We start from the raw sequence: 14,478 nt of genomic DNA on the forward strand, positions 1-14,478 counted from the left end.
CCCCCCAGACTCCTGGGCTCTTTTCCGCACACCCCAGCCCCTGCCCCCAGCCTGGCAGGCACTGACATGAGTCCAGGCCCCTCTGAGTCAACCCCCTGGGGCCACCCCGCCTGCTGCCCTGACTCATGTGCTGGGAACGGCCTCCCACCCCAGGCCTGGGGGCTGGAGCCAGACTGCCGGGGTCCCAGGAGCCAGGAGGGTCCAGCTGGCCTCGCCCAGTCCTCACGGTTGGGCTGCCTTGGAGGTTACCTGCTCCTTGGAGCTACCTAGAGCCCCAGACCCCTAGGCAGTGGGACACCTTCCCCTCAGGCTGGGAGGTAGCAGGCCTCAGCCTTCCCCAAAGGCACCCCAGCGATGCGGGGGCTGGTCGGCCACTGGCACCCCAGCGGGAGGCTGACAGCGAGGACCCAGGCCCCGTGGCCCTGTCCTGGGACAGAGAAAAGGAGGCAGGAGGCCAGGCTGGGACCTGGGGCCATGCAGGGCCTGTTCTTCCGCCCAAACTCCACCTTCAGCGGGCGGCAGCCCCTCCCTCCCACCTGGCCCAGGTATCCCCGCCCCCAGCTGAGCTCAGGGCCAGGCCAGCGTCTGTCTCCAGGCTGGCTCTGGGTGCGGCCAGCCAGGGGGAAGTGGGGAGGGAACTCCGGGGACAGGGCCTCAAGGAACAAGACTGTGAAGACAGTTTGGGTCGGAGGCGGAGGGGAGGTGGCGCTGAGGCTGGTCCCGGCACCCCTGCTGCCATGCAGGACGGTAACTTCCTGCTGTCCGCCCTGCAGCCGGAGGCTGGCGTGTGTTCCCTGGCCCTGCCCTCGGACCTGCAGCTGGACCGCCGGGGAGCAGAGGGGCCGGAGGCGGAGCGACTGCGGGCAGCCCGCGTCCAGGAGCAGGTCCGCGCCCGCCTTCTGCAGCTGGGCCAGCAGCCGCGGCACAATGGGGCCACCGAGGTGGAGGCCGAGGCAGCCAGAGGTAGGCCAATGCCGCAAGGTGCTGGGCAGGAGGGACGGCGGTGGCAGGCAGAGGTGGCCGCCCCAGGTTGGCGGTGCGAGGGGCAGAGGCCGCGGCAGCGGGCGGCTCCGGGTTCAGCTCCTGACTCACCTAGGCCGCGCATTGAGTCACCCGCCCCGCCCCAACGGGCGGGGGAACCCACGGGTGGGGCTGCTCCACCCCAGTAGGGACCCCTGGGTCCTCCCGGGATGAGCCCAGCTGGGACCCTCCGGTCCCCACAGCCTCAGGCCCTCCCTGTGGGGAGGACTGGGTGGGGGCATGGTCCATGGCGGGCAGGACAGGCCCATCTGCCTGCAAACCCAAGATACGCACACACCAGCCCCACGCAGCACAGGCCCACGCACGGTCTCGGTGACACGACACAGACCCCCAGACACCAACCTCCTCCCCACGTGCCCCCTACGCTCCCCAGGAATGGGCAGACCAGAAACGGGGCGGGGGGTGTCTCAGAAGTCCTGGAGGAGCGCCAGGGCCTGTCTGGACCAGGGGCTCCCTGCGGAATTGCAGGGGGAGGGCCCGGCTGGAGTGACCCAGATATTCCCCGTGAGAACAGCAGATGGGAGAGTGCCCCTGAGAGCCAGCCAGACCCACCCAGGCAGGGGCCCTGGCCCCACTGGGGGTGCGGGGACACTCGTGCCTGTGTGTGTCAAAGGATCACACAGACCGTGAGTTCAGGGCAGTCATTCTAGAAAGGTCATTTCCTCCCTTGCCAGGCTGCAGCAGCAGGGATTATGGTTAGATAGGAAGATGAACCTCCCAGAATGTCAGGGGCCCAGACCCAGTTCACCGTGGTCCGCATGACATTTGGGGGACCTGCCTAGGACTGGGGGCAGAGGGCTGGGGTGGCCCAGATTGCTGTGTCCTCCTCCCTGGGCCTCAGCCTTGCTGGCGACTAGACCGGTGCCCAGGGGTCACAGGGTGGAGGAGGGTTAATTACCACCCTGGCTGCCCTGCCAATTAGGGGGAGGTGGATTATAATTTGGGGGCGGGGGTAAGGTCCCTGGGCGGGGGCGTGTCCCCCCAGGCTGGGCCTCGATAGCGTCAGAAGCCTCATTAACCAGGGTGGGTCTGGAGCTTGCTGGGGGGCTCACAGACCGTCTGGCTCCTGGGCAGAGTCGGGGGAGGGCCCAGGGCCCCTCAGGCAGGTTCCTGGCCTGTATCCAGCTCTCCCGACGCACCCCTCTGTCCACTCTGCACCTGCCCACCTATTCATCCGGCTGCCCGCTGGCCATCACCCACGTGACCCTCACTCACCGCCCACTCTCCCGTCCCTCCGCCCACCCACCTGTCTGTCCACTCACCGTGGAGTTGGGCGGCTGCAGCAGCCCTGGGCTCATGTGTGTGCTGCACAGGGTGGGTGTGGCACCTGCCTTGGGCACTGCCATCAAGGCAGACTGGTCCAGGGAAACAGTGTGTCCTTGGCCAGCACACTGTCACTCCCCTGTGGCCGTAGCACAGAGAGGTCTGGGCAGGAGAGGAGCTCCAAGAGGTCAGTGTAGGCCGGGGCAGGCTTGGCTGCCTTCCTGGAGGAGGCGGCTGGGTGCTGTGCCCTGGCAGGGATTGGAGAACTGACAGAGGAGTCCCTGGCACATCCCCCAGGCAGCCAGAGTCACAGATGTTTCCCCTGACCCCTGGAGGAGACAAGGCCCAGGCTGAGACGGGGAAGGCCACTACCCAGAAGCCCACCTGGTCCCCCTGCCTGAGATCCAAGGCTGCCCCTGGGACCATGAGTAGAGACATCTGGCGAGGGCAGGCGGGGCCAGCGCTGTGCTGTCTGGCCCAGAAGGGCTATCACTGTCCCTGTCCACAGGCACGTTCAGGGGTCAGTACCACACCCTGCAGACTGGCTTCAGCTCGCGCTCTCAGGGCCTGAGCGGGGACAAGACCTCGGTGAGTGACGGGCCTGGCAGGAGTGGGCACAGCCTGAGCTCTGCAGACCAGAGAGCGGGAGGCTCTGCGGTGAGGCTGGGGGCTGCAGGGTCAGAGCGGGGGTGGCTGCAGGGAACCCCGGACACCCCCTCACTGCCCTCCCCACTTCTCTCCCCCGACAGACCTTCCGGCCCATCGCCAAGCCAGCCTACGGCCCGGCCTCCTGGTCCTCTCGCTCGGCCGTAGACCTGAGCAGCAGTCAGAGGCTGAGCTCTGCCCCCAACGGGGGCAGCACCTTCGGGGCTGTGGGGTACGGGGGCACCCAGCCTACCCCGCACATGCCCACCAGGCCTGTGTCCTTCCACGAGCGCGGTGGGGTCGGGAGCCGGGCCGACTATGACACCTTGTCGCTGCGCTCCCTGAGGCTGGGGGCCGGGGGCCTGGACGACCGCTACAGTGTGGCATCCGAGCAGCTGGAGCCCGCAGCCGCCTCCACCTACAGGGCTTTTGCGTACGAGCGCCGGGCCAGCTCCGGCTCAGGCCGGGCGGCGGGGCTGGACTGGCCGGAGGCCCCCGAGGGACCTCCATGCCGGACCATCCGTGCCCCCGCCATGCGGACCTTGCAGCGATTCCAGAGCAGCCACCGAAGCCGTGGGGGGGCTGGGACGGTGCCACCGGGGGCCGTCCTGGAGCCTGTGACCCGAGCTCCGTCTGTGCGCAGCCTCAGCCTCAGCCTGGCTGACTCAGGCCGCCTGCCTGACGTGCGTGGGCTGGACAGCTACTGCGGCCACCGCTCCCTGCAGAGGCTCAGCAGCGGGTGAGCAGCCGGGCCTGGCACAGGGAGGGGCTTTTGCCAGGCTGTGGCCTGCACCCGAGGTTACCCTGACCCCTGACCCCTGGCTCTGCAGTTTTGATGACATTGACCTGCCCTCAGCGGTCAAGTACCTCATGGCTTCAGACCCCAACCTGCAGGTGCTGGGAGCAGCCTACATCCAGCACAGGTGCTACAGCGATGCCGCGGCCAAGAAGCAGGTGATTGGCCCCAGCCACCCTCCCCCAGCAGCCACCCTGCCAGCCCCCCACCTCTCACCGACCTCTGGCCCCAGCCACCACCCCCCAGCAGCCACCCTGCCAGCCCCCCACCTCTCACCGACCTCTGGCCCCAGCCACCACCCCCCAGCAGACACCCTGCCAGCCCCCCACCTCTCACTGACTTCTGGCCCCCGGCCACCCCTCGCCGATCCCCAAGTGACTGGGAAGACCCCACCCTGTGCAGAGCCCCCTCGGTAGAAGACGGGTGAGAGGGTGCAATTTGCATACATCTGCATACACCTGCACACGCCTACATACATTAGCACGTGTGTGATGTCTGCGCATGTCTCCACACCTGCACAGTCTGCATCTTCACACGTGTGTGCACACCCTGTCCCTGTGCCCGCAGGCCCGCAGCCTTCAGGCCATACCCCGGCTGGTGAAGCTCTTCAACCACGCCAACCAGGAGGTGCAGCGCCACGCCACCGGCGCCATGCGCAACCTCATCTATGACAACACAGACAACAAGCTGGCCTTGGTGGAGGAGAACGGGATATTCGAGCTGCTGCGGACACTGCGGGAGCAGGACGACGAGCTGCGCAAGAACGTCACAGGTGCCACTTGTCCCCCCAGCCTGTCCCTCTCTGCCTGTCTTTCCGCCTGTCCCCCTCCGCCTGTCCTCTCCGCCTGTCCCCCTCCGCCTGTCCTCTCTGCCTGTCCCCCTCCGCCCGTCGCCCCTGCCTGTACCCCCTCTGCCGGTCCCCCTTCTGCCTCCACCTATCCCCCCTCCGTCTGTCCCCCCCAGCCTGTGCCCTCTTCCGCCTGTCCCCTCTGGGCCACCTGTGTCCCACGGTCTGCCTGTCCCACCCTCCGCCTGTCCCCTCCTCTGCTATCCCCACGTGTTCTCTCTTGCTTGGTCCCATCCCTGTAGCCCACAAGACACCCTCACATCTCCCCAGTGGGGTTTTTGGATAAAGCACAAACCCCCGGCCAGCCCTAGGGGAAGGGGAGCCCCCTCCCCACCAGCCCCAGAAAAACAGAGGGCAGCTGGGGGTGACCCTGACGGCAGCCCCGGCCCCACCTGCCCAGGGATTCTGTGGAACCTTTCATCCAGCGACCACCTGAAGGACCGCCTGGCTCGCGACACGCTGGAGCAGCTCACAGACCTGGTGCTGAGTCCCCTGTCGGGAGCCGGGGGCCCCCCCCTCATCCAGCAGAACGCCTCTGAGGCTGAGATCTTCTACAACGCCACCGGCTTCCTCAGGTGCGCCGGCGGGCGTCGGTAGCAGAGGCGGTGCTGGGGGGTGAGAAGATGCGTCTTAATCTGAGGCCTGGGTGACCCAGTGCAGCCAGCGGGAGGGGCTGGGAGCAGGGCACAGTCCGGAGGACGCAGGGACTGGGGCAGGACGGGGGACAGGCCAGGTGTGGCCACCAGGTGTGGCTGTGGTTGGGCGTCAGCAGACTCGGGGGGTGCAGGCTCAGGTTTCATTAAATCTGGGACCTGATCTGACATTCGTAGCCCTCCCACCGCAAGGAGTGGGTTGGGGGATGGGAGATCAGTGAGGCCAGGAGCAGGAGGCATGGACGGGCATTCGGGGACCCCAGCCCTAGGTGGGGCCTGGGATGGGGGGCTCTGATCTGCCTCGGTCCCCAGGAACCTCAGCTCAGCCTCGCAGGCCACCCGCCAGAAGATGCGCGAGTGCCACGGCTTGGTGGACGCCCTGGTCACCTACATCAACCACGCCCTGGACGTGGGCAAGTGCGAGGACAAGGTGAGGGAGGCCCTCCCCTGGGCCCGGGTGTGCCAGGGGGCCACTCTGACCACCTGCCCCCCTCCCCAGAGCGTGGAGAACGCCGTGTGCGTGCTGCGGAACCTGTCCTACCGCCTGTACGACGAGATGCCACCTTCCGCCCTGCAGCGGCTGGAGGGCCGAGGCCGCAGGGACATGGCGGGGGCGCCGCCCGGCGAGGTGGTGGGCTGCTTCACGCCACAGAGCCGGCGGCTGCGCGAGGTGGGCCCTGGCCTGGGCAGGCGGGGGGCGGGGGTGGCCAGCCACCGACGCGCTAACCCACGATGCCCTCCCGAGCAGCTGCCACTGACGGCCGACACGCTCACCTTCGCGGAGGTGTCCAAGGACCCCAAGGGCCTGGAGTGGCTGTGGAGTCCCCAGATTGTGGGGCTGTACAACCGACTGCTGCAGCGCTGTGAGCTCAACCGCCACACGACGGAGGCGGCGGCCGGGGCGCTGCAGAACATCACCGCGGGAGACCGCAGGGTGGGACTGGGCTGGGGAAGAGGCAGTGAGGCAGAGCCTGCCCCCAGGGGTCACAGTCTGGCAGGGAGGGGTAGTGGGAGGGAGGCGGCAGCTGAGGTCAGCATCCAGCACATGTGCCCTGGGCCATGTGTGCATGGGGCTCCCCATGGGGGTCAGGGGGGCTCCCAATCTGGGTCACGGCTGACGGGGCCTGAGCTTGGGGAACGGCAGAAGCAGAGACCCCTTGGTGGCAGCAGGAGGCAGAGAAGCTGTTCAGGACCTCCGGTTGGACCTGAGGGTCGGGGGCCTTCGCTCACACCCTGTCCCCGCAGTGGGCTGGCGTGCTGAGCCGCCTGGCCCTGGAGCAGGAACGCATCCTGAACCCCCTGCTGGACCGTGTTCGGACCGCAGACCACCACCAGCTGCGCTCGCTGACCGGCCTCATCCGAAACCTATCTCGGAATGCCAGGAACAAGGACGAGATGTGTGAGTCGGGCCGCCCTCGGCCCGCCTAGCCGGGCGTACACCCGGACGTGGTCTTCTCCCTGCTTGCCGTCTCCCCCGCTGGGCGGAGCGCACAGGCTCGCCAGCTGCCCGGGGAGGCAGGGGGCCCAGGTGCAGGTAGCCGGGAGTGGGGGCGAGGACTGACCTCCTGACCTCCCGGCAGCCACGAAGGTCGTGAGCCACCTGATCGAGAAGCTCCCTGGCAGCGTGGGTGAGAAGTCGCCCCCAGCTGACGTGCTGGTCAACATCATAGCTGTGCTCAACAACCTGGTGGTCGCCAGTCCCATCGCTGCCCGAGACCTGCTCTACTTCGACGGGCTCCGGAAGCTCATCTTCATCAAGAAGAAGCGGGACAGGTGAGGCGACCCTGCGACCCTGCAGCAGCCTGGCAGGGCTCTCTGGCCCACCCAGCCTTCTGGCCATGTGTGTCACCTCCTGACTCCCCCCACCCCCAGCCCCGACAGCGAGAAGTCCTCCCGGGCAGCCTCCAGCCTCTTGGCCAACCTGTGGCAGTACAACAAGCTCCACCGCGACTTCCGGGCGGTATGTTCCTATAGCCCAGGGCAAGCAGGGCCGCGGGGTGTGGGCCCTGAGCGCAGGGCACGGGGAGGGCCCACGTCGGGGAGGGCCGTGGAGCAGGAGGCCCAGCAAGAGGGTAGTGGGAAGATGCAGACCAGGGACCCGGGAACGAGGGGTCACGCCAAGCACACTGGGGAGCACAGCAGGGCACAGGGAGGGCAGGCCCCATGGGCAGGTGTGCACCCTGACTCCCGGCCCCTCACCACAGAAGGGCTATCGGAAGGAGGACTTCCTGGGCCCATAGGCAAGACCCTGGAGGAGGAGAAGGTGATGTGGCCCAGCCTCCGAGGGACAGGCTCAGCTCCGCCGCGCCAGCCTGGCCTGGAGGAGAAGGCTGACGCCAAGGGGCCTCTTACTGGGGCCCTGTGCAATGAGAGGCCTAGACCACCGGGAGGGGTGGGGGCTCACAGCCGGGAACTTGGCTTCCGCAGGGCAGGGGGAGGGGCAGGGCTTGAGGCAGCTTGGGTGCATGGGGCGGTGACCTGGGCACATTGGCAGAGGTGGGGCCAGCCGTGGTCTGGCAGCACCACGGGGCAGCTGGCACAGAAATAAAGATGGCAATGAACACATCCACTGCCCCACATGCTTCCACAGCTGCCCCACCTGGGTGGCCGGTCCCGGACTTGCAGTGTCCCCAGTGTCCCCAAGTGCACCCACCTGCCCCAAGGACACTCACAGCCTGAGCTCACACACAAGCCTCCCAAGGTCTGAGGACCCGGGACAGGGATGGAGCGTCCAGCAGAGGGGCGCTGGCTCTGCAGGGCGGAGAGGGTAGAGGGACAGATGGACAGCAGGGACAGCCTCAGTACACCCCAGGCACAACTGCAGCAGAGCTGGGGGCCTGGTGAGCAGAGTGGCCAGAGGCAGGGCTGCCTCCTACAGCGCACTCACGTGGTAAATGCACACAACACCCTCTCTGCCCACCACGGGCCGGCACCGGGGAACTCAGGTCTGCCCCCTGTGCCTGAAGATGCCCTGGCCACTGAGGCTTGGGGTCCAGTAGGCTCTGGGACATCCCCACCTAGCTTACCCAGAGCCAGGCCATTTGGTTGTGAAGCTCCTGTTGGTATCTTTACAACAAAAAGCTTCTGCAAAGCTCAGAACTTGAGGTCAGAACTGGACACCCCTCCAGGATGTGCCCAGATCGGAGGGAGACTGGGGACGTCACACCCCCAAGCAGGGGCCAGGCAGGGAGACTGGAGGACTTGAGCTGCTCAGAATGGAGGACGGGCAGACATGGTGACTGGCTGGCACAGTGGATGAGAAGGGGCGTGGAGAGCCCAGAGGGCAGCCAAAGGGAGGCTGAGGGGGCTCTGCCCCGGACAGTGCAGGCCCCTTCTGCCCCAGGAGAGGATAGCCAGGCCCAGGCAGAATCCAAAACAACTTTATTTACTGGCATTAGGAGGAAGCTCGGGTCAGACCCCTTCCTGAGGGTCCAGGCTACAGGATGGGGTCCTGGTCCTGCCTATTGCAGAAACGACCCACCTGCCTCTGCCCCCAGATGTCCCTGGTGATCCTGCACGCGGGGGTGGGGTGGGGGCTACACGTCATCCTCAGACACCAGGCAGTAGAAGTCCGTGCGGGCACTGTAGTTTCGGGAGCCGAGGTCCGAGACGTCCACTTCACTGCCCTGGCCCTCTCCCAGCGAGACCCCACTTGCATGCGGCGGAGCTGACGGCCCCCCAAAGACAGGACCTCGGACACCTGGGGAGGGGACGTGGCGACCCCTGAGGCTGGGCCGTGCACAGTCTGCCTTCCCTGGGGCCACTGCCCTGGGGTCAGTCCCTGCTCACCCCTGCCACGGGGCCATGTGAGGGTCAGAAAGTCCCCAGGCAGGCCTTGGGCCTGAGGCAGTGAGGGCTTTCAGGGGACATCAAGCCCGTCCCAGGGCTGCAGGGCGCTCAATGCTGGGAACAGTCCCTTTCTGGGCCCCCTGCCCTGCGCCTGCCCATCCACCCCAGGCTGAGCTGCTCCGGTCAGGAGTGGGCTGGGTGGGCATACCCAGGTCTCCCTCCGGGTCGGGATCCAGCTCTGGGTCCAAGACCCGGCCCTCCGGGACACGGCCTCGAACAATCAGCATGGGATCCTTGTCGTCCTGCAGCCGGGTCTGGGGGTCTCCCTCCGCCGGCCTGTATCGCACCTTCCGCGGCAGGGCCAGCTGCAGCTCTTTCCAGAAGTCCGAGGAAGGCGTCTGGGGGCCAGGTTGGGGCCATTTGCGTGTGAACACACGGGAAGGGGCGCAAATGGAAGCCCCTGGCCGCCCTGGCCCCAGGAGCACTACCTGCAGGGGACCCACGGTTGCCACCGCCGCGCACCTGCTCTCTCCGCTGGGGCGGGCCACAGAACCTCCCTCAGAGCCCACTCACAAAACCCCCAGCCACAGGGCGCCCGCCGCCCCCGCGCCCCCCGGCACCCCAGCCCCCGTCCTGGCCCGACCGAGCCCCGCACCACGGAGCCGGGCCTCCAGAGCAGCAAGGTCACCAGGTGGCGGTGCTGGCGCAGCAGGCGGAGCGCGGGGTGCGCAGGGTCGCGCCTCTGGCCCTCGAAGGTGATGAAGATGGGTTTACGCGTGAGCTCCAGCAGCCGGCACAGGCCCTCCCTGCGGGGCGGCACCGTCAGCTGGGGCGCGGCTGGGGCCCGCCCAACCCCGCGCGGGACGCACCGGAAGCTGTGGCTGCACCAGGCCCGGCCCAGGAAGGCGTCCGAAAGCACCACGATGAGGCGGCGGCAGCGGCTCAGGTTCACCAGGAGGTCGGCCGAGGGCTCTGCGGGAACCGGGCGTCAGACCGGCCCGGGCGGGGCGGGCGCCGGAAGCCACGAGGACCCGGGCCCTGAGCGGCGGGGCGGGGCCTGCAGGTGGCCGGGGCGGGGCCTGAGCGGCGGGGCGGGGCCTGCAGGTGGCTGCGGCGGGGCCTGTGTGGCGGGGCCTGCAGGTGGCCGGGGCGGGGCCTGTGTGGCGAGGCCTGCAGGTGGCCGGGGCGGGGCCTGTGTGGCGGGGTCTGCAGGTGGCCGGGGCGGGGCCTGTGTGGCGGGGCCTGCAGGTGGCCGGGGCGGGGCCTGAGTGGCGGGGCCTGCAGGGGCTGGGGCGGGGCCGTACCTGCGCGGGGCAGCAGGTCGCGGTCGTCCAGGAAGAGCTTGTAGCCCCGACGCCGTTCCAGCTGCGGCTTCAGGATGAAGTTCACGAACTTGCGGTCCTCAGGGCAGTCGCTGTAGGAGACGTAGGCGTCGTAGAGCTTCCCGTCTGCAGACGGCGGCCAGTCAGCGCGGCCGCCCCTGGGCCCCCAGCGTCTCGGCTCCCCCAGCCCCCTCCCACAGGTGCGCTCCTGCCGCTGGCTCTGACCTCTCGCGTTCCACCGACCCGGCCCTGCGCCCTCGTGCGCCCGCCCGCGGAGCCCTCCAGGGGTGACGTCTCCCCGCCCTGCCCCGCCCCCACGCAGAGCTGAGCCCGGCCGGCCCTCCCGCCCGCGGGCCCCGCGCACCGTTCATCTCCACCTCCCCGTGCGTGTCTTGATACCAGAGCAGCACGTTCAGGCGGCACTTGACGTAGAGCAGCGCGGCCAGCAGCAGCGCCAGCAGGACGAGGAGGGAGGCCAGCACCGCTGCCAGGTGGCCTGCTGGGCCTGTGGGCGGGTCGCCTGAGCACTGCCCCCAGCACCCTCCAGCCTCGGATCCCTGCATCCCAGGTCCCCTCCCACTCTCTGCCCGGGGCACCCCCATCACCAGCTCTGCGCAGAGTGAAGGAGGACGAGCTGGCGTTCTGGATGGAACAGGTGAAGGCCCCGTAGTCCTCAGCACCGGTCAAGTTGACCCCCAGAACACTGGATACAAGCATCTCTGACAAGTTAGGCTTGACCCTGGAGATACCAAGCCCCACCCTCTCACCTGGGGCCCGAGAGCATCCGTGGACACCCCAGAGCCCCGCCTGTGGGGACTCACCCAGAGAGGCCACTGATTTGGGCTTCCTGGGTGGTTCTTGGGCCATAAGCTAAGAGAAGTGACCAGAACCTGGAGGGGATGTGGGTCTGTTTCGGGACAGTCACCCCAGGCCCGGGCCTGGGGCCTGCGGGTCTTCTGATCTGGGCTTGGCCGATGGTCAATGTTGGTTCAGCCTCTAGGACTCCACTGACACCCACAGCCCTGAGGAGTCTCAGGGGCCACACAAACCCCAAGGTCTGTCCCTGGGGTCACTGACCCTCCCCACCTGTGTCCACAGCTGCACTCCAGCCAGTCACTACCCAGCCCATTCCCAGGTGGTTCTAGACCAGGTGTACGTCAGGCTGCTGGCCATGGTCTGTCTGCATGGTCCCTCTAACCTTGGACACCCCGGTCTCTTACCAGGAATACTCGTGGAGGCTGTAGTGGCTTCGGTTGCCCAGGGGAAGCCCGTCTTTCAGCCACTGGACGGAAGGCAGGGGGCAGCGAGGCCCAGAGACCACCCAAGCTGTGCAGTTCAGAGCAACAGCACTGCCCAGGGCAGGCCCCAGGACCTGGTCTTCGGAGGGGGAGAGGAAGTCAGGGGCCCTATCACAGACACCTGAAGAAAAAGGACACAGCAGGTCAGCGTGCCAGGATGACAGACCCTGCCCATCCCAGATAGTCTGTGGTGCGGGAAGAAGCAAGGTAGCAAGTCACTGTGTGCCCTGGTGGTCACACCATGGCTATCATGAGTGGCAGGGGCAAGGGCCCAGCACTTGGCACGTTTTCCCCCAGCGGTGGTCAGAACTTGTGTGTGCTGCTTGCCCTGCCTGTGACTGCCCTGTGCTCAGAGGGGACACCTGCGTGGGGGGCAGCGTCCAGGGTAACAGTTGAGCTGACCCAGCCCTGCCATACAGGGCCCATCTGGCTGCTGGTTCACCCAGGACTTGCATCCAGCCCCCCCCCATTTCCCATGTGCACCTGTTGCCCACCTTAGAGGAGGTCCAGGCCCTGTACCTTCAGCCCACCTGCCTCTGCTGGGGGAGCTGCAGGGGGTGTGGGCACATGTGGGTTTTGGGGGCTCAGAGGCTGGCAGAGCTGGAAACCTGGGCTCGGGGGCCCTCTACTCCTGGCCACAAGCAAGCCCTCCCTACCTCCCCAAGGCCTGAACGTTGTCATCTTTGCATCAGGGTGGTGAGCCCTAGTGGAGTAGACCGCCCTCTTCTTGGTAGATTGTGGTCTCCTACCAGCCTCCATCCAACCCCAGTGGCCCACCAGTGCCCACTCCTGGCATTCCTGGGCCTTACTGACCCCCATGAGTCTGGGCTGGAGGCCTTGGGCAGGAGAGAGCTCGGGGCCCACCCACACCGTCGGCCCCGGGTTCAGGACCGAGGGCACAGGGGAGGGCTGAGCAGAGGCCTTTGTACCTCTGGCACACAGCCAAGCAGAGAGCCTGGGTAAGAGCAGAGAGCGTGGTGAGGGGCAGCCTGAGGGACAGGAGGAGGGAGTGGGACTCTCACCTGTCCCTCTCTGACCTGCCTACCTGCCATGGCTCTGGCTGGGGCGTCCTCACGGCAGGCTGAGCACTGGTGCCACCCCCAGCTCCACAGGGCTCCTTGGCGGAGCAGACTGGTGCACCAAGGGCTGGCAGGACTCCTCTCTGTCCCTGTGGTCGGTTGGACAGGGCACCTGGATGGGTCAGAGGCTGCCGCCATCCCCAGGGAACAAGTTAAACAGGAACAGGATGAGTTAACTAGCAACCATCGGCCACAGACAGCCTGGCCCTGCATCAGGTACCACCCTACCAGCCTCATGGCTGCCAGCAGGACTCCCAGATGCCAGCCTGGGGTTGCTTTGAGCCCCTTACACAGGGCCGGAATAGGGACTACCTCATGAGGCCCAGGAACACAGGACAACCTCCACCCACCCCAGGGCCACCATGATGGCCGGGGGAGCACAGTGGCCATGCACCAGGGGGACCCGTCCCACAAGGCAGCCGTTGGCTTCATTCCTGGCAGGGCTGCCACACACAGGTGGGTGCTGCAGTACCCATGACAGCCAGGCCCTGGGGGGCCAGGGGGTGAGCAACATGCCCCCCACAGCAGGGAAGGTGCCCAGCTGCCTGGCTCTGGCCCACACTCGCTCCCAGCTGTGGGCTTCTGTTCTGGGCACAGTCAAGACTGCACACATGCACGCAGGTGCGGGACACCTGCAGACACCCTGAGGTCAGCTACAGGGTGAGACTGGCTGAGACAAAGGCCAGTCTGAAGGGTCCCACTCCCATGCCCTCTCCATGACCTGACTTGTCTATTCCAAACCCAGAGACTTTGTCCACATTGTTCTGTCCAGCTCTCCGTGGGAAGCTCCTGCCCCACCCAGAGGCGACGCTTCTCCTGTGCAGGGCCCAGGACCATTCCAAGCCATGTCCCTCGTGACTCATAGAGCTCGGCAGTGATGTGGCTGCAAGGAGGAGGTGCCCTGGGCCCTGGGGGGTCTCCTCCTCCCTGGGTACCCCAGGCTCACCCCCCATTTCTCCCACAGGCATTGCATGAGTACCTCCGACCATCCCTGCTACATGGACACACGGGGAGTGGGGCCCCAGGCTTTGTGACCGGCTCCCTGGGATGTCTCCATCCCTAAGGCTCCAGAGGCTTTGGCAGGGAAAACCCTTAGTTTGCCCCGACCCTGTTCCTTCTGCACAGGGTGAGGCACAGCCAGAGCCCCAGGTTTGGCTGGGTTACAATTTCCACAGGAACTGATGGAGCCCGAGGTGTGTTCCCTGGGGATGGGCAAGGCGTCCTCGCAGAAGCCCTTTGGGGTGGTGGACAGTCCCAGGAAAGTCCTTGAAGCGGGAGCACTGCCCACTTGGAGACTGCAAGAGACACTCCCCAGTGCAGCCAGCGCTCCCATCATGCCCAGCAGGTCCCAGGCGTCCCCTACAGTGGCCTCTCAACCTCCCCCAGCTCAGACCGCGCAACCCTGCAGAGGCAGCCTCAGACTCTTCTTTCTGGAAATCGAGGCCACAGTGCTAGGATGGGAGTACAGCAAGCACCAGGTTCCCTCCCCTGCACACCCTCTCCCTGCACACCCTGCCCTACATACCCCTACACACAGCCCTCTGGCCCATGCACACCTGCACCAAGGTCCACGCTCGGCCCGTTAGCACCTTGTGTGCCTCCCGGGCACACAGGACACTTGGAACTCCTCTCGAAAAGCGCAGAGCCACAGGCACCCTGCAGCCCCCACGCTGTATCTCACACCTCCCCTTGGCCACCAGTGCCACACGGGCAGCCTCCCGCTGCCCTCACTCTGTCATACACAC

The 14,478-nt window shown here is 66.9% G+C and overlaps 2 protein-coding genes across 2 annotated transcripts in view; one reads left to right on the forward strand and one right to left on the reverse strand.

Moving 5' to 3' along the window:
• The window catches only part of PKP3 (plakophilin 3), a 10,009-nt gene extending 2,201 nt beyond the window's left edge, over positions 1-7,808 (forward strand). Inside the window, exons 2-14 of the mRNA XM_012652035.1 lie at positions 774-963; positions 2,813-2,892; positions 3,054-3,688; positions 3,780-3,903; positions 4,313-4,517; positions 4,993-5,167; positions 5,558-5,675; positions 5,745-5,915; positions 5,994-6,179; positions 6,491-6,644; positions 6,826-7,018; positions 7,118-7,205; positions 7,450-7,808. Coding sequence (XP_012507489.1) covers positions 774-963; positions 2,813-2,892; positions 3,054-3,688; positions 3,780-3,903; positions 4,313-4,517; positions 4,993-5,167; positions 5,558-5,675; positions 5,745-5,915; positions 5,994-6,179; positions 6,491-6,644; positions 6,826-7,018; positions 7,118-7,205; positions 7,450-7,485 — 2,355 coding nt within the window. The 3' untranslated portion in view covers positions 7,486-7,808. The remainder of the gene's footprint in view (positions 1-773; positions 964-2,812; positions 2,893-3,053; positions 3,689-3,779; positions 3,904-4,312; positions 4,518-4,992; positions 5,168-5,557; positions 5,676-5,744; positions 5,916-5,993; positions 6,180-6,490; positions 6,645-6,825; positions 7,019-7,117; positions 7,206-7,449) is intronic.
• Positions 7,809-8,609: 801 nt separating this feature from the next.
• On the reverse strand, positions 8,610-12,706 carry SIGIRR (single immunoglobulin and toll-interleukin 1 receptor (TIR) domain). The gene is made up of 9 exons (XM_012651926.1): positions 12,700-12,706; positions 11,577-11,775; positions 10,962-11,095; positions 10,721-10,861; positions 10,339-10,482; positions 9,904-10,006; positions 9,690-9,840; positions 9,243-9,432; positions 8,610-8,945 (listed from the first exon to the last, which is right to left on the reverse strand). The coding sequence occupies exons 1-9, from the start codon at positions 12,704-12,706 to the stop codon at positions 8,782-8,784; spliced, it is 1,233 nt and encodes a 410-aa protein (XP_012507380.1). The 3' UTR covers positions 8,610-8,781.
• Positions 12,707-14,478: the final 1,772 nt, after the last annotated feature.

Source organism: Propithecus coquereli, unplaced genomic scaffold (genome assembly GCF_000956105.1).
Source record: "Propithecus coquereli isolate 6110/MARCELLA unplaced genomic scaffold, Pcoq_1.0 Scaffold377, whole genome shotgun sequence".
In the NCBI taxonomy this organism is placed as follows: Eukaryota; Metazoa; Chordata; class Mammalia; order Primates; family Indriidae; genus Propithecus; species Propithecus coquereli.